The sequence below is a fragment of the Ambystoma mexicanum genome, chromosome 1p, assembly GCF_040938575.1.
Source record: "Ambystoma mexicanum isolate Mex_15411 chromosome 1p, UKY_AmexF1_1, whole genome shotgun sequence".
Lineage (NCBI taxonomy): Eukaryota > Metazoa > Chordata > Amphibia > Caudata > Ambystomatidae > Ambystoma > Ambystoma mexicanum.
This window is the reverse complement of record NC_090921.1, coordinates 1,383,196,429-1,383,219,382: the sequence shown is the minus strand read 5'-3', so window position 1 is coordinate 1,383,219,382 and position 22,954 is coordinate 1,383,196,429. Positions and strand designations below refer to the sequence as shown.

The window sequence follows — 22,954 nt, the reverse complement described above, 5'->3', positions numbered from 1 at the left end:
GCATACTCCATATTTTTACCAGCTTGCGGGCATCGTGAAGCACTACCTCCAACACCACTGGGGAATAATCGGATAGCGTACGGGGTAATATCTCACACATCTTCAGTGCAGCAGTTACAGTAGGGGAAACAAACCAATAATCGATTCTAGACTCCGAGTCGTGAACCGAGGAGTAATACGTGTATTTTCTACTGTCAGGATGTAATCACACCAGGCATCTACAAATGATAGCTGTGGTAGAATGTGAGCCAGGGTTTGGACTGTCTTATTCGGCGTCCTGATAATAGTTTTGGATCCGTCAACCCTGGGGTCCAGGGCCACATCAAAATCCCCTCCCCATATTACAGTGGTTACATTGATTGTGGCAATTAATTGATACATATTCGTATAGAAGGCAGGATCATCATTATTAGGCCCTTATGTGTTATCCAGGAGTAGTTGTTGGCCAGCAATCTCACCCGACACCATAACGAATCTGCCAAGTTGATCAACCTTTTGGCCTTCCAGTTTGAACCCCAGGCCTGGGTGAATAAGGGTGATGACACCTCTGGACTGGGATGAGTAATTAGTATGCAACCTCAATTTGCCCCATTTGGCAGTATGTGCAAATTGATTGTACCCATTGTGTGCGTTTCTTGCAACATCAGGATCTGGGGGCCATGTCTGCCAATATAGTTGCCCACTTTCTTGGCTTTTACCTGGTTATTTAGTCCCCTGACATTCCAGGACAGCAGTTTTACCCTCAACCAGTCACCAATTTTTCATAGGCAAATGTTCCGACGTTGTCACGTCTCTTAGGATTATGATATTTGTATATCATGGGCAGCGCCAGTATATTTGCAACCACAGATTTAACCATCAACAAACATTCTGCCTGCTTCAACCTCCCACCGGGACAAGGCGACTTCCAGTGGGGACCAATCGCTATTGTACACCCTGATAAGTCTGTAACAAAACGACAACAAACTCCATGCCCTCTTACCACCCACCCGCCCTCATCATCATCACCCCAACTTGACGATGTTCCCACATAAACTTGTGGAATATTCCAGGAGTAGCCATGTTGCTTCACATGACCGCCAACTTCAGTTCCCCCACTCCACTTAACCATGGATCATGAGGCCGCCTTTGGTAGCTAGTTCAACATAGCTTCGAACATAAAGGATACGGTAGCCCAGCCATATATTCTTCTAGTGCATGTCTTTAATCTGCTGGACGGGGTGGGGTCTTCTGTTCTGCGCCGGTCTGCCCCCTCTGGGAGGAAGGGGTATGGAAGTTTCTATGTAAGTCATGGCTTCAAAATTTGAGATTCAAAAAAGTGTGCCCTACCAGCGTGTTGAATTCTCATCCTGGCCGGTACCATCAATGGATATGAAATTTGGTGTGCCTTCAAGAGTTTGACTGGTTCATAGGACCTTCTGCTTGCCTGGACCCTGGCAGAGAAGTCCGGGTATATGTCTATCCGGTTGTCCTCATATTGCAACGTTCCAGCCTCTCTCGCCAAACGCAGGATTGTGTCTCTGTAGTTGAGGAGCCGGGCAATTATCGTGCGTGGTGGTGCACCTGGCTTGGGTATTGGAGCCAGTGTGCCGTGTGCTCTTTTGACCAGGAAGTGTTCAGAGAATGCCTCCGGATCAAATAAGGACTTGAGCAATGTTTCAAGTTGCTTTTCCATTTGGCCTTTCCCAAAGGACTCTGCTACACCCACCACTCGAATATTGTTCCCTCTTGATCTCGATTCGAGGTCCTCGCATTTATTTTGCGGCTTGGACATTGTTTCTTTAATCTGGGTGATGTCACGGCCGTGATGTGCAATGGTATCTTCATTTGTACTTATTCCATTTTCAGTTTCCGTGACACGTGCGCTTTGTCTATTCTGGCCCTCAAGGAGCCAATTGTGGCTACTATCTCATCCAGCTTAACATTAACTGCAAGGAATCCATTTTGTACTAATGTTGTCAGCCTGTCTTCTCGTTCTCCCACTTCAGGCTCACCAGTCTCGATGGATTCTGTGTGCATCTCCGCAGTAGTAGTTTGGTTTTGGCTGCTGGTGTAAGTATCCATTGGCCCTTTCTTTTTATTGCCAGAGGTCTTCACCGCCTTGCCCCTTGCCTGTTTTGTGTGCTTCTCCCATAGTACCGTAGCGCTGTGCCATGTTATTGATTTCACTGTTGGCTAATCAAAGCAGGTCAACTACAGCACACTGTCCCTCAGCCCCCCTATGTTGTCTGGGCGGGCATAGAAAGGGGTTCGAAGGTTGAGGTCTTATGTTTATACACCCTTAAGTGTATAGGCCTTCAGAACATGGTCACCACGAATGGACTGTGTCCAACCACGTAATTAGTTGTAGCAATATTCAGTTTGTGTTACCTCATTTTACGGAGTCACCGTATCAGGTTGCAAAGCCTCATGCGCCCTTTCAGTTTCCGCTCATTAACTGGGTGCATCTGCCATCAGCCTGACGGTTTTCCGCACACAGGAGTTACGGGAGGCAGCCCCCGTGCGTTCACGGGTATTCAAAGGACGGTTATACAGTCCGAGTTGGGCAGCAGTAAAACATCCCCTCCATATGCCATCAGAGGCACCAGCGCACGACCAAACAAGGAGGCGGCCCAGGAGCGCGCAACCCTGCCCCAAGTATTCCCCCAAGGCCAGCCACACAGGTGCGCCCGCCACGAGCGGTTCATGTCCCAAAGCGCAGCACACATCGGGCCACATAGTTCACCTCAGATTGGGACGTTATGTCGTTTACAGAGCGCTCGAGCACCGTAGGTTACCAGTTAATGGCGGATCAGTGTCACGGTTAAGATGGAGCTCCGTGTTCCCAAGTCCTTCGCACAGCCCGTGCCCTGCAGCCCGTTAAGACGTCTCTCCCACACACTCGTCGCCAGGGCAGTCTGGGCCTCATTAATCAGGGGCTCCGCTGGGCCCCTCACACATATGCCAGTACCAGCGGCCACGAGACCGAGCAACGGCTCACGCGAGGGCCGTGCCAAGTCGCTGGCCCTCCGCACAGTGGGGTTTCCTTGTGTCAGACACGGCCCCGTTTCTCTCCCACAACCTCCGGGCCCCTTACTTGATATCCCATGCGCGCCTCGCCAGTTCAGGCCCTTCCGTGATTTAAAGCGGACATGCACCTGATGATACGCAGCACAGTCGCTGTATGGGCCTTACTCGGGCACGGCACCCGGGAGGGCAGTGAGCACTGTCCGCCCCCCAGCAGCTGGAGCACCTCGCGGGTCCCGGCACTACCAAGGGATCACTGGTTCGCCTCCGTGTCCGCCACCTTCCCCGACTGGGCGACCCTCCGGATGTGTATGTTTCTGGCCGAGGCGGGAGTCGTAGTAGCAGGCTCCGCCCATCCGTGGCCCTTCGTCACTTTGTGTCCCCGGCCACTGGGTGGTTCCTCACGGTTCTGCTCACTGGATCGCCTCAGCTCCACACGCCGGCTGATCTTACCACGGCTATATCTCTGTTAATACGGGTCACAGCTCAACAGAATTTTCACTGTGTGGGACCATGCATCTGGGCCATCAGTAGTTCCGTTTTCCAGCTCCGCAGGCGGCGCCTTAAAGGATGTTTAAGAACAGGATATTGGTGTAGAGCAGGAGCTCCCGAACCAGGGAGCCATTTCTCACTGTGCGCAACAGTGCCCCCCTTAGTTTCTAATACTTAATTAGGGAGGTGGGAGGGCATCAATAGACAGCTGTGTGTTATGAAAGTGTTTCTCAAGCGCCAATGGAGGATTTAAACGGAAACCAAATGCCAAAAATAAAAAAGCTGCATTCACAGATGGCATTTTGTCACACAGAGGAAAACAGATATGGTGCAAATAAATTTCAATTGTAACATGAACATGTGATCAATTCTCTGGTATCATGTGCTGGAGTTTATAGGAGGATGGGAAAAGGAACAAAAACATGGATGGATGGAGCAGATGCAACAAGAGAAAAAGAAAAGTAACAAAACTTCATGGAAGTGTTAAGTTGATTATAGACTTTGTGTGTGCATAGTATATGTGCACTATCAGAATTAAATTATAATCGATTTATAATGAAAAGGAAGCATTATCATTAGATCAGTTAAACATTGATTTCTGAATTCACAGAGAAAGTACAACCTACTCAGCCTCTTTTGGTTTTCCTTTGCACTACAAACCAGGTGTGCCCCCCCTTACCCCTGCCCAGCATGTGCACCTTTAATATTGAAGTTATTTAAAAATAAACACTGCGTTCAAAAAGAAAGAAAAAAAGGACTATAGTTCAAAGTTGGAATTACCTTCGTGGAAAATCATGGCGATATGGAATAACTATTAGTTGAGAGTTTGGGATTATGGCCGTCCATTCTTGTTTTCGTACAGCCTGTAATACACAAAGAAAGTTACTAAAAAAGCTGAACAATAAACCATTTTAAAACTAACCAAAAATTATCGAATTGGGGTTGAATCATATAACAGAGTATTTGCAACATATGAATTGTACAGGTCTCAAACGCTACAACAAAATGAAGGAATCTGCAATTTCTGTATATGTAACCTTTTGGATGATCACTACCATGGGGTGAGGCGGACAGTCTCGGGACAAACTCTTTGGTTTGGGAAGCTCACGACTTACTGCCACTCTCAACCCTCAAATTAGAATTTGCAGCATAGGACCTTGGGCAAAACAAGACCACTGCTTTAGGACGTGTATAATACATCTTAATAGCACTGACTGGATTAAACAATCCTGTTGGGTTTTACATCTCAGTACGAACACTTAAACCATTGCCTATTTGGCGAAAATGGGAAACTGGAATCCAGTTAGTTCATTCTGATGTCATTTACATTATACATACACCAACCAGGGAGCACTCTTTCTTTTATTCTGAAGCTGGCAGGTAATACACACAACCACTTCACTCTTCTTGTTACTTCCTTTAGTTACCATAACACCGCACACAATTAAGTAATCACTTAAATAAAGGGTTCCTTTATGCCCAAGAACTAATAGCAGTGTCTGTTGACTTACAGAATTTCCACGATTAGTATCTAAAAGAATAACTAATAATCAATATTAGTGCAGTAAGGATTCCTAGCAAGTTGAAACACCAGCACCTTTTTTCACCAACATGAACTAAACTCTCTAAACCAGATGGATGGATGGATGTTATATATAACAAAGTATTTAGAACTCGGAAGGATATCTCAGGGCAACGCGCTCGCCTTGGAAGCAAGACTACGCGGAACAACAGAGGTTCGATCCCCGGGTCCGCGCTTAAAAAACCTCTGGGTATTAAGCATGTTATAAATAACCAATTATACTTTAGGGTTTCTCTCTATTCCTTAAAATCAGTCACAAAATCTTCGGTCCCCTACATAGAATTTTACCACTACTATAGATCTATTACAAGATCGCTTAGGCCATGTAGCTGTCACTGTGCTATTGGGTCCCAAGTGACCCCACTGCTGTGCTAAATATGGATGCAGAAACCATGCCAAAACAATACCGTTTGACAATACATCATAAATCATTTATATACCTAACTGGCCTAGATGGGTTAATTGAACCTTGCTCATGAACACATTGTATAAAGCGAACAGTATTTGAAAATGTGTACAAAAACTGGTTGGAATGATTGATGCAACAATTTATATTTCCAATGGCAATGAGAATGTGCACATAAATATCCAATACGAGCTATACATTATCAATATAGATTTCCTTTCCGATATTTTCACGTAAGCGTGCAGGGTGCAAGGAACAATAGACAGCTATTAATTCTTTGCTCCAACAGCATGCTATGTAGTCTCTATGGGTGGCTGGGTGCGTGTGCGAATGAACAAGTCAATGGCGTGACTAAATAAGCGAGTGAATGTTGTGAAAATGGGTGTGCCTGTGTTTATCCTGGGTCGGCCACGGATTATCAGATTTCTTTGAAGGGTGGGGTGCGTGCGTTACTTGGACATTTTCTAATGGGCATCCATCCATGATAAAGCAAGCATGTTATGCATTATATGGCCAGATTGGCATTTGGGTGCAGCCAGTCTAGCCTTTTCTTACTGGGCATCTATGATAAAGCAAGCATGATGTGTTATTACGTGGCTAGATAGGCATTCTAATGCAGCCAGTCTAGCTATTTCTTATTGTGGTATGGTATTTTGATAGGTGGGCATCTATGATGATGGCTAGACTGGCATTTCGGGGTTTGCTTATTGTTGCATGGCATATTTAATAGCAAAACCCACAGGAGTATGCCCTTATGGAGGGATACTGACATATTGGCAGAACCATTGTGGGTATGTCATCTTTAGTATAATTACTGGCATTATGTACAAAGCGTACACGATTATGTTCTTGTATGGGAATACTACCATATATGGACGCAGCCAACATGGACATGTATGAGCACAGCGTGAAAATGTTTTTATACTGGCATATATTTTGGGCAAAGGCAACATAGAAATACTCCCATGCACTGTTGGCAAGTTGCATCCATTGGATATTTGGATTGGTGATACTGTATAATGGCAATTGCAAACTGTCTGGCATTTTACCCAATTTTTCACAGAAAGTGAGCTGTGGAATGCACCATTTGATCCCATTAGCCAAAATCGTTTTCTCTGAATTTTCTCCAGTGGTTGGTTCAGGGTCCCTCTTTCTACTTGGTCACTCTGGCATATTTATGGGAAATGTTTATGCCTTTCCAATTTAATAATGTACCAACCACCACTGAGAGGTGTGTGTGTGTGTGTGTGTGTGTGTGTGTGTGTGTGTGTGTGTGTGTGTGTGTGTGTGTGTGTGTGTGTGTGTGTGTGTGTGTGTGTGTGTGTGTGTGTGTGTGTGTGTGTGTGTGTGTGTGTGTGTGTGTGTGTGTGTGTGTGTGTGTGTGTGTGTGTGTGTGTGTGTGTGTGTGTGTGTGTGTGTGTGTGTGTGTGTGTGTGTGTGTGTGTGTGTGTGTGTGTGTGTGTGTGTGTGTGTGTGTGTGTGTGTGTGTGTGTGTGTGTGTGTGTGTGTGTGTGTGTGTGTGTGTGTGTGTGTGTGTGTGTGTGTGTGTGTGTGTGTGTGTGTGTGTGTGTGTGTGTGTGTGTGTGTGTGTGTGTGTGTGTGTGTGTGTGTGTGTGTGTGTGTGTGTGTGTGTGTGTGTGTGTGTGTGTGTGTGTGTGTGTGTGTGTGTGTGTGTGTGTGTGTGTGTGTGTGTGTGTACCAAGCTGGGGTCCACGCAGGGGGGCATTGGAGCATGGATATTTTCTTACATGTTTTATTGGTATTTTTGGGCAAAGCCACCTTGATTAATGCTATTAGGGACAAGGGTTTGGGATGGTGGCATTACAGCACAATAGAGCAGGCTGACTAGACATTTTCTTTCTGTGGCATGGCATTTTTGATAACCATGGGCAAGGCTAATATAATGTGTTTTCTTACATGGGGAAGGTGGGAGAACTTGTGCAGTCAGGAAGTAAATGTTTTTTTTTTTACTGTGGCAATGCGTGTTTTACTTGTGTTAAGGGCAAAGTCCACATGATTAGTGTTCGTACATGGTGGATAGAGGCAGTTGTGCAGCCAAATAAGCAAATGGTTCCGTACTGTAGCACTGCATGTTTTACTGGTGACATTGAGGGCAAAGTCAACATAATGAGTATTCTTACATGGTGGTGTGGTGGTTGGGCAAGCATTTTTGCAGCAGCAATAACATGTTTTCTTCCTGTGGCAGGAGATTTTTACTGGCATTACGGGCAAAGCCAACAAAAGAAAGTTTGTACATGAGAAAACATGTTCATGCTGACTGTCAGCATAAGCCTGTATCCCCAAGATATCATTAGTGTGTGTAATATTACTAGCCATGCACAGTGTTGGCTGGTACATTTGGATGTCGGGAATCGGGAACAACTCTCTTGTTTCTACACTAGCTGAAAGATGGAAGGTTTGATTAAAACATAATTACATCTTTCACATAGTGCAGTGCGAGGCATGTACATGCAGCAGCAGCAATACCATCATGCTCATTTTGTTTTATGCCACTGGTGCTGAGCCTTGAACATTGTTGGAAAAAGTCTATTTTCTTGGTCTTATTTTTTTAGGATTAACGCTAAAGTTACTACTGGATTCCCGCTTAGTTTCTCCGTTTTATGTGCACCGTAGATGAGTTTTAAAGGAATGGGGTTGTGGGATGAGCTGGTGATCGGTATGAATTTGAAGGAAGCATATTATGAGCGAGAGGGGCATTTTGGTTGGGGTTTCGAGTGCATCCCTTATTTGCAGTTATTACGAGAATTCAAAGGAGATTTTTAAGAAGTGGGTGAGGGTGGTGGTAGGATGGGGTGGGGTTGGGTTTTGAAGCATTAAGCCATATGGAGGGGGACTAAGGTGCAAGATTTAAATCTGTACCCGTTACCAGGCAAATGCTAATCATGCATTTAACTACAGATACTGACTACTAAGTGCTTTACAATTATACACTGCGTATCGCGTTTAGTGCATCTTTACATACGCACATGGTGGTTAAATGATTTTTCTTTGAAGCATGCGTTTTTTAATAGGGCTTAGGGAAGGAAACACCTATGCTGGTCCACCGGGTGATCTCCCCTGTTTTTCTAAATTAAAACTTTAAAAAGAAACATGCATTGCCACCTCTATCCCACCACTCCCTCAGTCCACCTTTACTATTCTTGTCATCCCTATCCTCCACTCCCCATCCAAATGATATCCTGGCCACCCCTCTCCAACGCACCCATCCTAAACTCAATGCCTTCCTTAATTCACTTCCCAGCTAACCTCCCCTGTGCCTGGGACCCCTACTAACCTCATTCTTGGCCTCTGGAATCCTCAATCCATCTTCAAGAAACGTCACCCCAAAACACTATCTGATGGCCATCAATGAATCGTTGATCTACCACTGACACTGCTACCCTTTCTGCACTCCATGCCGACTGCTTAGATTCTCAAAATAAGGTGGTAGTGTTGGCCTAATTATCAGCAAGGTCACAGCATCAGCCTAAATTCCCCCCCGAGACTTAACCCCCTTAACCCCCACCTCTTTTGAACATATTCCTGTTTGACTCCTTGCTTCCACTCCTCATCATTATCCTCATCTACAGCCCATGTGGCACTCCTAATCTCATATTCTCTGGCTTAGACCTGCTACTTGAGTCTTTCCCAGTGGATGTCTCCTTGTCATCATGAGTAACCTCAACTTCCCCAGTATCACTGAGATACATCAAATACAGCTTGACCCCACTCTCTCCAACCACTGTTTTGTAAGTCTACTGAACCTCCCAACCCACACAAATGGACACTTCCTTGATCTCATCTTCCTATTCTGCATCCTTAACTTCTCTAACTTCTCCATTTACATCTAGCCCTCTGATTGCATACTTATTCACTCCAACATCTCTGTACTCTATGCGCTCCCATCCCCCCTCATCTATCACCAAAAGAAAGTTCAAACATGACCATATGCTCCATATCTGGACCAAGACAAGTCTTCCTGACAAGCCCTCTCGATCGAACTAGCATTTACTTAGTTCAACAACAGCCTTGCTACCTCCTTTGACCGTCACAACCCTGACCTCATCTCAACCATTGGCCACTCCAGCCAACCAACAACTGAAGATGTTCATAATGCCTCCACCCCATGTTGCTAGCATTAAGACTGCATGCCCACTCTCCTAGACGCTTAAAAAGACTCTGTGAACACACTCTGAGACACCTCAAATTAGATTTACATAGGAAACACTCCACCAAAACGCCACTCACCAATATCGCCAAGTTCTTAACCACTGCTCATCAATGTCCAGTATCCTACTCAACCTCCCTGCTACTTTAAACACTGCTGACCAACCCAAACTCCTTGAAACTCTTTGTTTGACTTCAAGTACGCCACACTTAACTGGGTGGCAATCTCTCCGACCGCTCCTTCTCCATCTCATGGAACTAGACACCTCCCTCTCCTAAATCACTCCCAGTTGGAGTCCACCCAGGATCTGCTCTTGGTCTACTACTCTTCACACTCTAACACCACCTTTAGAGACACTACCCATCCTTTGGATTTTAATACCATCTCTTTCCAGATGATACTCAGTTCTTCTCCTTGCCCTTTTTCACCTCTGGCTTCTCCCTATACATCAGAAGCTGCCTCACAGCCAGCTGTCATTGGACAGCACTGTGTTGCCCGATGCTAAACCCCTCCAAAATAGAAGGAACAAGTTACTTACCTGTAACTGTTGTTCTCCAGCATTGGTCTGGCATGGATTCACATACTCATGAGTATTCCCAGTCTTCAGGCTGTGAATCCTTGGTAAGAAAAGAAAAGCAGTATTGCTTTAAAAGCTTGAATACTGCCTTTGGGCCGACATTGAATCACTGTAAACCGGGTCATACTGCACCGATCCAATGACGCCCGTCTCCCCGAGTCCCACCCCTGGTTGCCATCTTCAAGGCACAAGCAACGTCCAGCGCATTCAGTGACCATTCAGCAGCCGAAACAGGATTCAGGAAGAAGACTGGAAGTACTAAAGGTTTATTGAGGTTGAACTCAGATGGAACTTTCGGCATGAAGTGTGGGTGAGTGTGGAGCACCACCCTAGTAGTTTGCAAAGTTAAGTAGGGGGCTTTGCAGGGAAGAGCCTGAATTTTCCCTAACTGCCTGGGCGAAATAATCGCTACCAGGAACGCAGTCCTCCGTTAATTAAACTTGAGAGGAGCACAATGTAAATGCTTAAATGGAGGTCCCATGAGCTTTGTGAGGACAACATTGATCTCCAGGGCCGGAGCTTTCACTGGAGGGAAAGACCTAAAGAGACCTGTCATGAATTCCTTGACCACTCTGAGACCATAACGATGGCATTGTAGGTAAACGGGTGTATCGTGAAATGGCCGCCAGATGCACCTTGATGGAGGCATGGGCCAGACCAGGCTTGGCCAGCAAAAGCAGGTACGGCCAGAGCTGAGGAGAAGAAACACGCATTGGCGCGATTCCCTGCGTCCTGCACCACACTGTGAAGAGTTTCCATTTGTGACTGTACCACGATAAGAGTAGAGGGCGCTCTGGCCTTGGCAAGAACAGCTTTACATTTCACTGCAAGGTCCTAGTGTCCTAATTCTAAGGCTGCAGGAGCCAGGCCGTGAGGTTAATTGACGCTGAATTGTGATGTAGGATGGTTAAGCTTTCTCTGGGGAGCAGGTCAGGAAGAGGAGGCAGCCTGATGGCTGGCGCTGCCGATAGGCGGAGCAGGGACCATATTTGGCAGGGCCATGCTGGGGTGATGAGTATCATCTTGCGGCAGCATCTCTTCAAAGTGTTGATGACTCATAGCAGGAGGGGGATCGGTGGAAAAGCATACATGAATTGACATTCCCATCTGAGTGAGAAGGTGCCCCCCAATGTCCCCTGTTGAGGGAACCTGCTGGAGAACTCTGTGGCAAATAGATTATTTCCCTTGTTAGGCCTTCTTCAGCCTTACCAAAACTCCTTCTGGGCTTCCTCCAGCTCTTTGGCTTCTCATCTACTAAACAGGTCGCTCCTTGACCTTTGTCAGCTCTATTCATGGGACGGGACTCCCCGGGACCTTGATTTTCACACCAGGGACCCTTTGGACCTTAGCAGTATTTCATGATTCAAACAGGTACCTCCCAGTCCTTTGCATTCTGTAAGGATTCCAACAGTTCCCTCCAGGACCTTAACTTTCCCTCAGGATCCAAACAGGGCCCTCCTGGTCTGTTATCTTTCTCCTCTCTTCTCTCCATGTGCCACAAGAGCAATGGGCACTCCAACCCCACCCATCAGGGTCCTTCCCAGGCAGCATCCTCCTACAATGGGTTCAGATTTCTCTTATTACCTTAGGGTTGCTGGTGGATGGCCTCTGGCCTTGGCCTTCAATTCCCTTCTGGTTGGGGAACAGCTCAACTCATCACACACATTAGTGAAACTTTCTTTGCAGAGTCTCCAAACGTGGACTGTCTTCAGCCTACTTTCTTTCAGTGTGCTCAAAAAGCACACTTCTTCTCCTCAAAGGTATAGTGGTTCTCTAGTTCTTTTTTATCACAATCTCTACTTGAGCAAGTGACCACAGTTAGCAAGTTCTCCACCTCCTCCAGAGGTCTCTCTCCTTCTGGGATCCCCCATTCTCCTTTAAACTCCCAGGTCTGGGGTTTGGTTTCAAATCTGATCCGTCATTGGTTATTCCTCATTATAATTTGAATTCTTCCTGCCATTTGGTACTCGGAATTGGTTTAGTATCCCTCAAAGCATTATTAATACTGGTTTTGTGTTGTGCTCTAGTTCATGGCATGCAAGGCCAACATGGAATTATCTGCAACTTGGAGACCAGTCCGCATTGCTCCACTGTGCTGATCTAACTTGGCTTTCGGCAAGCACCTCTGAGTGCCACGTCTGCAAGGTGGCGTTCACCAACTCCCTTGGTAATAAGACCCCTCTTCAGTTCACAAAATGATGGTTCTTGGAACTTTACCCACTGCTCATCAGATTACCACGGTATCCTGCAATGTCCCTTGGGAAAGTAGCCCTGTAAGCCAGGGTATACTGAGTCTCGGGGGTTACGACGAGCTGATAGGGTCACTCCTCTTGCACCCTCTGGGATGCTCATTGGGTAGCGGATAGACCAGCCCAGTCCCTGGTGGCTCACTTCCCCCATATGAAAGTACTGGGATGTTCAGTCAGCTCAGCAGAGTTGGTATCAGAAAAAGAGGACCAATAAGAGATATGGCCAATAAGTAATATCTAGCGGTGTTTACTGGAATGCTAGTGCTGAATCAAAAGTAAAAATGTAAATGGTTTGCAAACACCTCACCTGAAATTATACTGTGAGGATCTCTATCGGATAGACTATTCAGACAAGGTTAAAGTTGCCAAGAAAGCAGTTCCACGGGTCACATATTTTGTTCTGGCCTGCACCTACTGCAACAACATCATAGATTATAAAATAGCATTTCAAAGATGTGAAGGTATGTGAATGAGCATGAGGTACTTAGGATGTAATTACCCATTACGCAAGTATCTGGAGGTGCCAGTGTAGCGCCATACCATTTGCTAAACATTGTGGGTGGCAGAATAGCTTGTGCCATCAGAATGTCTCTACTAGGACGTTGCAGAGTGACAGTGGGAGAAGTGGGCACCCTTGGACAAGGTTACGTGAGACCAAGGGTGTTTAACATTTAAATCTGTCCTTTAAAGCATAATGATTATCCCTGGCAGCCCCTTTGTATTGCCCGTGTATTCTTCAATTCTTCCTTAAGAAATTATCCATTATTCAGATCTCTGGCAGTACAACAGAGAACATTTTCCAAAAAGAAAATGGGGATATTACTATGAAACTCTTACTTTTATTTTCTGACATTTTTAAGCTAGTTGGTTTCAACTTTGATTAATCTCATATTAAAACACAATCTTAGTTTCATATCCATAATGAGTATTGTATATTGTTACAACATTTTTGGAAGCGCGTTCACCAATACTGGAAAGTGCAAGCATGGAAAGATTTCTTTCTGACGCCTACATCAACCAATATAAGTATCACATACATTGTTGGAATTGTGCTGTACCCTTTTGTAGAAAAATGTGTACTTGTAGCTTACCATTTCTCCCATGGCACGGGGGATGCCAACAAACAAATGGTCCAGAAAATTAGCACTGCGCCCCAAGCCCAGCACGTTGTACGGTAACTGCAGAGCGGAGTGTGCAGATTGGCTCAACTGCCCAACTGAAATCAGAGAAAAAATGAACAATGATGAAGCAAAACAATCTTGGTGTCCTTGCCTTATTACCATACATAATGCCACCATTCATGTGCTAATGAGAAGTCGTAATATAACTAAAAAGGTCAATATTTATGAAATGCTGGCCTTGTTTTAATGCCATTGATTAGCAAGCAGAACCACTCGTATTAACCACTGAGACATGGACAATGGGTACCCTTCCTGGTGCTGTGGACTTGTATTGTCCAAGTCAATCGTACCGTCACTCCGAGTTAGTGCTTACAAGAAAAGGTGCAATGAAAAAGGGACCCACTGCAGGAAATGTAACTGCTATTATGAAAATATCCAAAAGGCACAAACCTGAGTTTTTCACAATTAAGGTTGGTGCTTACTCTTTGTCAGCGGTTACGGTTGTTTTATTTACTCAAATTCTGGGCGAAAACAGATCACAATAAATGATTGGTCTACAAGCAGTTCATATGTAAAAGGTTCTTTATCCCAGTTAGCCACATGGGATTTATTTTTGGGGGTTGTCTTAGCGTGCTTAAAATAAACAAAAATCACCCATTCTCTCTAACACAGAAGCAGCGGATTACATAATAAACATGCATGATTTGTTTCTTGAGGATTAAGTCAAATATACTCCTGATAAAACCGGTAATAATGCATTTGTAAACTGCGTTTTCCACTGGGAACGAGATGCCACCTGGGTAAAGCTAGGCGATGAAGTGTCGATTCTTTTACTAGTATATCAATACAAGGGATCCTCTTCCCCAATGGAGAAAGTGAGTGTTTATGTGGGAAGAAAAATATGCTTCGCCACTTATTCATTTGTAAATACACTGCCCAAGATTTACAAAAGGGGTGTAATGGGCAAAATCCCTTCGTTGTTATGAATTACACACATTTTCATCAGAAAAATAAAACCTATTGTATAGAACGTAGAATCAACAAACTTTAATCGACTTTTGCTTAAGGGTATTTTAGAGTTTAATTTGATATGTTTGTTCATTGTGTGCATTCGCATTGTAGTTCTCAATTCCAAGCAAATTTAAATACAGGCGGCTTAGGAAAAACAGAAAACTTAAGTTCACTGATAAGCTTTAACAGGCAGGATCATCCCGAAAAGCTTCGGTATAAAAGATGCAAGGCTCGCTTTGGCCCACAGGCAAGTAATTCCAGTGCAGTGAACCTTCAACTGAAGAGGCAAAACATTGCTATCCAAATGGAAGTGGCAAAAGTCAACAAAGCTTAGGGGTTTCTACATTATAAAAACAAAGCATGTTGTTCCTCAAACATCGCAGAGAATGTCTGCAGATATTAAGATGGGAATCAGTCACCACACTATAGTGTGAGGTGGTGCTATGTATAAGGCTCTTCAGTGTGCTGGAGTAAAGATATAGGCAATGGTGATTAGGCTGAAAATAAGAATGTATGTCAAAATGGACACACTATGTCTAACCATGTCCATCCATAAAGAAACTACAGATTGCTGTTTGTCACTGATCAGAAGAACATGGTTATTACAAAGATAGAATTTAAAGAGACAACTTTTTTTTATTTTTACTATACCCAACACAATCAAAATAGACACATACTGAGTTACCTACAACGTCTTTAGCTCTCCATGCTATGCTCTCTCTCCCTGGAGACAGGTAGAAAGCTAGAACCAATGTTACAAATTGTAACGTCCGTCTTCAGTGGTCACTGAAAGATCAATTCAAACATTTGACCAAACAACAATGTAGTAAGTTGGGATTTAAAATAATATATAGTGCTATTCATCTTATACAACTCTAAAGAGCTTGCCTATAGAACTGATCCTTTGATATAAAAGTCCCTAAAGCATCAGCCAAGGTTGTGTAATGACAGAATTTTCAATTTTCCGAAAAAGAAGCCCAAGTTCATTTTGGAACCTAAGGAGAAACCATCCTAACAATTCAGTTTAAATTTGATATCTTCCGTTTATGTGATCTATTACACGGCCACACTAGTGGCCGGGTAGTTATGGTTAAGTTGCTGTTTCCATAGGAAGAGCACTTTTTGGGCGGCTTATAACTTCGCTCCCCCTGGACGAATCCTCACCAAACTTTGCAAAAAAAAGTACATGGCCCACTCTGGATTTCTTTGCAAAATTTGGTGAGGTTTGGTCCACGGGGGGAAAAGTTAGAGGGGGGATCCCAAAACTTCTTTTTCCCATAGACATAGTGGGAAAAAAAAGTTGCTCACGCCTACAGCCCAAACCGCTGGACGGATGTTCACCAAATTTTCAGCAGGAGCGGCGGCTTGGTCCCGAAAGCGTGCTTTTGTTAATTTGGTGTAAATCCGTCCAGTACTTTTATTTAAAATGACCAAAACATAAAGCAAAAAAATGTGTGATATGTATGTCCGCTCTGTGGTCACACTTCCCTGTTCGCTCCGTGGACAAGATACCGATTGGCTAAGGTGCTGGCGTCATGACCGCGGACATGCGACGTCGCTGCCGATCGGCTGCAGTGAGCCATGTTCTGCGTCAGATTGTTTGGATGCGCCCGACATCTTGGATCCGCCGACAGCGCAGCGGCCACCAGCAGCAACATGCTATTTCGAAAATAATTTTGCTGTGTCAGAGTGCTTGGGGAGGTTCAGACAGTAAGAGATGGGTGAAAAACGATTTGGTCAGGCGGTAGGTGTTAATGATGTATTCCCTATGCCCGCCTTGTTCGGGATGTTTCTAAGTACAGAAAATGAGGGGTCTCATAAGGGTAGTATTTGCTGTTTGCATAAGAAGAGCACTTTTTGGGCGGCTTATAACTTCGCTCTCCCTGGATGAATCCTCACCGACGATTGCAAAAAAAAGTATATGGCCCACTCTGAATTTCTTTGCAAAGGTTGGTGAGGTTTGGTCCAGGAGGGGCAAAGTTATAGGAGGGGTCCCAAAATGTGTTTTTCCCATAGACTGAATGGGGGGGAAAAAAACTTTGCGCACACCTACAGCCCGAACCGCTGGACGGATTTTCATCAAATTTGCGGCAGGAGCACTGGCTTGGTGCCGAAAGCGTGCTTTTGTAAATTTGATGAAAATCCGTCCAATACTTTTCTTTAAAACATTTTGTAAATTTGATGAAAATCCGTCCAATACTTTTCTTTAAAACAATGAAAAAGTAGGTCTGGAAAAATTAGTGCCATCTATGTCTGCTCCGCTGTCACACTTTCCTGTTCGCTCCGCAGACAAGAAATCGTTTGGCTAATGCGTAGCGTCATGTCCACGAACATGTGGCGCTTTCACTGATTGGTTGTGGAACAGCGTGAAGTGTGTTACATTTCTTTGCGGCCTCTGCTATATTTTGTTCATGTTTTGGTGTACACAGGCATCGCCGGTAACGCATAGAAAACAAGACACTAATGCACTTGTTACAATTATGAAATACTGTTTCCGAAGGTGAGCTTTTCTTAGGTTGGAATGGAATGTGGCTACGGAAAATTGAAAAAGTGTTTTCTTGCCACCAAATTCATACGGTAATGTGGAAGTTGGTGCTCAATGCACGGCAACGAATGCCTGTGTCTGTGTTACAATGTTTTCAGATTAATATTGAAGTCGGACTGGCGTCCTATGTTTTGAAATCTGAGGCAGCTACCTGGAGTGTTTGATGGAAACAGTGGTTTACATGCCATATGGGAGTAGCGGTTCTCATGATAGGATGCTCATATGTTGTTGCAGAGAATGTATTTGCCTTCTGAGTGAAGGTCAGTTGATTTGCTTTTTTGGTTGCGAGCTCAGTAGGCCCACGCATCCAAGTCAATTCATAAGAGGCTATTGTTTTTTTACCTTGAGCGAAAGGGAAACTTTAAAAGCTACGCAAGGAATGAAAGCTTGGAAAAAAATACTATTTGATAAGGTTATATTTTAAAAACGCTTCTAAGGAACATGAAATATCAGTTCACGAATATTCTTTGATGCAAACAGTTTGCGGTCTGACTTTGGCAAAAATAAAGGAGGCTGTGAAGATGATGTAAGTTTAATTTTGACGACTGTACACTAATTGTGACAATGTAACTGAAGTATTATATTTTTGCACAGTTGTAATTCTCCTCCAATAATAGAGAGTGTACATTGTTCGCGTTTGCAGGCTATGACTAGAGTCAGCGTTGGTGACCGTTTCTTTTTCTTTCAAATGTTATGCTTGCCCACATAGCTTTGTGTATCAGTTTGCACGTTCTTTTGGTCTTGTGTAACATTACGACATGTAATTTTTTCTTGCTTGTCTATTCATGCTGTCTTCATAACTAAATTACCATCTCACTGAGTAGTTGTCTTTTTTTTTAACCCTTACGGCGAGTGCCATTTATCTGCGTTTGTAGGGTGTCATTATATGTACCCATGGTCAACTCTAATATTTCTTTAAAATGTCATGTTTGGCCACTTACATTTGTGTAGTAACTTTCCCCAATATTTGTGGCTGTTTTGGTATTTTTTCCTAAAGGTTGGGTATTGACACAGATTTTTTCTTAAGTTTTCCGCCTAGCTACATTTTGCCGTACTGTGCGTGCCATGGTTTCCAGATGCCGAGTGACTGCTTCTTTCCACGCCAGATGCAACTGTTGGTGACCGGGTCCCTGTCCATTATAATGTTATGGGATGACAGGCCAGGGCCGCTCTGTCCCTACGCTGAACTAGCGACAAGGAGCGACGTACCATCATTAATGGTGGTGTAAGGCAACGGTGATGCCGCTGTGTTGGAAATACCTGTGCAAACAAAGCGGATGCTTTAACAGAAACGCATACTTTGTGTATGCGAAATTAACTGCATGTGTCTCTCCATGAACATTTTGAATGTCAGCCTTAGAGTCATTGCTAAAAATTATTTGAAAATGGAATTAGTCCGTTGATCTCCGACGGTTGTTAGCTAAATAAAAGTACTTTCGAAATTCTAAAATGTTACTGTTTTCTTTTAAAATCACGTGTATCATTTCGAAATGTAAAGTACCACGTTCTACGTCGCTGTATGTTTATTTACAGGTTCTGTGTCACGGTGCATACTGTTGCTTTTTCCTTGCTGTCATCGAAAGCGGAGAGGGGCTATGTATAGAACTACCGCCTTTCCTTTCGATGGTGACCATCTTGAAAAGGGATTTTTTTTTGTAATGCGGACCGGATTATAACCAGAAATCCTATTTTTCCGTAGCATACGTTAATGCTTTGCATATCTACACTATTATTGTCAAATCTTATTGCGTCTATGTCCTTTACTGTGAAAGGTGGTTCTTAACGCAACATTTACTTTGTTAACGGATGGCTTTCTTTTTTGGTAGGACAGCTAATAAGGCCATTTGCAAACGGAAATGAGGAAATACGTATCAAACAGTGATATGGGGGAGTGGGTGGCTGGTGAAAAAATATTGTGCGTTTGTTACTTCTAAGGTTGGGGCAGTGTTTGTCATGCTCCTTCATTACAGTAGTGCTGTTGTTTCTTGGGGAGGATGGATGGCCTTAGCTGATGTCCTTTTCAGATAACTAAAACTTTTGCTGAAAGTATGCAATGTGTACTACATTATTAATGGCTAACTACCAATAAATGTTGGCGCTGTGCAAGGCAAATGTTGCAGGTGGACGTTCCTACATCAATATGAAATCTGTTTCCACATTGTCCACGACACAAACATCTTACTGTTAAGTGTTTACAGATTCTGGGACACGTTACCGTGCTGTAAACCAGCATATTGTCAAGCGGTATTCTCCGTAAGGTGTTTAAATAAGTCAGAAATTGCTTTAAATTATGGTTACGTGACACTACTGTAAACCGATCATCTTTAGCAAAAAAACTTTGCAAGAGGGACGGTATGGTTAAGTTGCTCTAATTAAAACCTGTAAAATCGAGTAAAAAAAAGCGTTGTTTGAGGGGCGTTTTGGTTAAGTTGGCCTACTAAAAACCTGTAAAATTCACTAGAAAAAACTTTGTTTAAGGGACATTATGGTTAAGTTGCACTACTAAAAACCTGTGAAATTCACTAAAAAAAACTTCATAAACGTGACATTATGGTTCAAAGTACAATCGAAAAACCCCTGAAATTCGACAGTTATGGTAGGCTAAGCAACCATAACTGCCCGCACCACTGTGCGCTGCTAACACTAACACTCAGGACATCAAAGATGACATCACAAATGTCATTGATGACATCACTGATGACATCACATGTGCATTTACTTTTCAGACTAGGGATTGTGAATGTAATCTTTCTAAACTTTGGTCTTTAAGGACTCCAGCTACAATAACTTAATTACTTTCATGCTGATCTGATCAACACTTGGCTCTTGCTGGGCAGTGATAAAGACATGGCCAGAATAAGAGCACTCTGTGGGGCAAATTTCAAATATATTTGCTTTACTGAAAGCAGTGCTAATGCTGCTTCAAATTAGATTAGCACAATTCTTAAAATATTTATTGGTATTACTTTCCAAACTTTACACTAAAGAGAGAAAATGCATCAATTTAATTGGAGATACAAAGTCTAAACAATGTGTGATGCCATTCCAACTTTGACGAAATACAAATAGCAAGAGTATCCATCTAGTTATTTAAGAGACACTATGTATCTATTCTACAAGATTTTTGTAGAATTATGGGTAACAAACAAAGGATACTAGATATATGGAAATAAATATTGCAAGAGTGTGCATTTCTGGAATGAGGTACTCATGATAGTGGGCGACAGAAGGATAAAAAAAAGGGCATCAGTCGGATGTGAGCCATAAGGCACTGATCTAGTTCCTGAATATTAACACGGAATGCAGTTACATTGATAGCTAAACAATCAAACAATGGTACTTGTGTTTTCTGTTGCACTACACTCTTAAGTGGTGCTGTGAACCTATGCTATGCTAATAGTCGCTATGTGTCAGGAACAAGATAACATGTATTATATATTTCAGGTCATAGAAATTTCCGTATATAAATTCACATATCATACATTGTATACTTCAATTAATCTACAATGTACTGTAAGGCCATGCACTAGGTTGTGCCTAAATACACATACACAATTCATATCTCCTGAAAAGGAATAAGGAATAAGGTACAGTATTACATAAAAACAAGTAAAATAAAAGAAACATACAGGCATTCTCCCCACTTTCAAAAGAGCGAAATTGCAATAGATCTTCCTGTCTAGTTCAAATATCATACTACTTCTACTCAAAATATTGCTTAATACTCAACCAAATTTGGTATAAAGCAATGTGTTTTGATGTCGATTTTGTGTTCGGGCAGTGGGTCCAAATATCTTCGCTCAAAAATGATTCATAGCTATGGACCAAGTGGCCTAAACATACCAGATATAGAGGGCCTAACATAGGGCATTCAGTGAAAATATGCACCTCCGTTTCTGCATTCCTGCGATTTTTACGTATCCTACAGAATCTATTCTCCTGACGAAGTTTCAATCGACCACCCCATAGTTCTACAAATGGGGTGCTGATTGATCCTTGTCAGGAGTCGAAGTCCTTTCACTCCAGGATCAAGGACAAGAGAATACACTTTAGAGAATATTAAGAACATCACCAATCCCCTAGTGCCCTACTCATGACTACCCACACCACTAGAGAAATGGTTATGACTTCACTAATGGGTAAATGGGGAAATCAGGACCGGCCCAGGTGACGCACCGAGGCTGGACCCCTAGAAAACTGGAAACTTCAATTAAGCCACGGGTGGTTTCATAGAGCGTAATGAAATATAGAAACGGTACAGGAGGGGTCTTACCAGGATAAGAGTTAGTGGCCACCTCTCTCTGGCTGCCTATGGGCTGATGGCTTGAACACGTGCAGGGACTACGTAAAATAAAACACCTGCCAGTGTGGAGAAGGAAAAAAAGTGATCCCTATTTCAAAGATAAACTGGATATCCAAAAACAGGTAAGCCCTTTAAAAATAGTAATTTTCTTACAAGGAATAGAAGGGGTAAGAAGCGTGAGAGGATATGGGAGGCCAGGCAGGAAGGAATTATTCCCAGAGGTGGCTAATGGTAGGAGGGAAGAGGATCCTAAACTCAGAACACTGCTGCCCCAGAGGAGACCCTATTGGGTACTGTAGACGTGAGGAAAGGTGTTTGGGGACTTAGACTTGCAAATAGGGAACACTATCACGGTCAGTGGAGCAAGCAGGAAAGGTACGGAGGCTGAAGAGGGAAGTAGCCACCAGAGCTGGAAGGAGGAACGATGACACAGTAGGAATGGGGAATAACCTGATAGAGAGCATGGATTGGGTAGTGCGACAAGCGAGAGAAAGGCGCGAGCCAGCGCTGGTTAAAGAACAGAGGGTACATCAGCATGGTGAGAATCCAGGAAAGGGATGGCAAAACCAAAAGAGTGAGGGCGTTTTTAACCCAAAATGGAAAAAAAGAGAAACTCTGCCAGGAAACAAGGGACAGGGGTGCCAAGATCCAAGGACAAAGACATCATGAAAATATGTTGTTGACTGGCATCCATTTTAGATTTCTGCTGGCTTATAAAGTAAGAACCTGCGTTTACCCGAAAGTACAAAACTACCTAAGTCCCATTCAAATCCTTAGCCCTACCGAGAGCCATCTTGGAACTGAGTTCAAAACCTGCCAGAACCTATGCTATAAAATCCTACTCTACCTCTTCCAGAGATACTGTTACGCTCACCTGGCTCCCACAGAGGCGTCGATCTGAACTGGACTGCTGCGGTCTCCACCAATGTGACGCGTAGGGCCGAGATGACTGGCCCTCCTAGCTTTGTTTGCTTGGCCCGTAGGAATATTCTTCTGCAAATGGAGAAAGGGAATTAACCACCCGTGGAGTTGAGTGTAAATCCCCCCCACCCCCGCTGTTCTCCCCACAGATCACCTTTGATGTCCCCACTTATAGTCTCACCTGATGGTTTGAAAAGATGAGCTCTCCATCCTGCAGTGAGCGCAGGGGCGCATTGATAACCAGTTGCTTCACTGGCTCAAAGGAATTGGTGAGTTCCAGAAAAATATTGACTCTGAGATTCCCGGCAAGACGCCGTAAAAGTATGTAGTTCGTAAGAGTTCAAATGCCCGGAATTTCACTCTTGTCCGATTCCTTGCAGGTTGCAGCTTGACCCTAGTGAAGAGTTCCTTGTGGCAACCGGTAATATTCTGGTAAGGATTTGTAATTCCAAAACAGTTCGATAAATAATGTCAATATGTAACCTGTTGCTTTCTCCCTTATTCAGGCGCTGAGAGTAAGTATTAAGTCTCGGGGAATAATACCTCCGGCGGTAAAATCAGGTAAGTCTATTG

The 22,954-nt window shown here is 43.7% G+C and overlaps 1 protein-coding gene across 1 annotated transcript in view; it reads right to left on the bottom strand.

The window, feature by feature from the left end:
- ITFG1 (integrin alpha FG-GAP repeat containing 1) overlaps positions 1–22,954 on the bottom strand; it is a 1,448,837-nt gene that overhangs the window by 66,413 nt on the left and 1,359,470 nt on the right. The window contains exons 15-16 of the mRNA XM_069607059.1: positions 13,572–13,696; positions 4,279–4,361 (exon numbers count right to left, since the gene is read on the bottom strand). Of these exons, the coding sequence (XP_069463160.1) occupies positions 4,279–4,361; positions 13,572–13,696 (208 nt within the window). The remainder of the gene's footprint in view (positions 1–4,278; positions 4,362–13,571; positions 13,697–22,954) is intronic.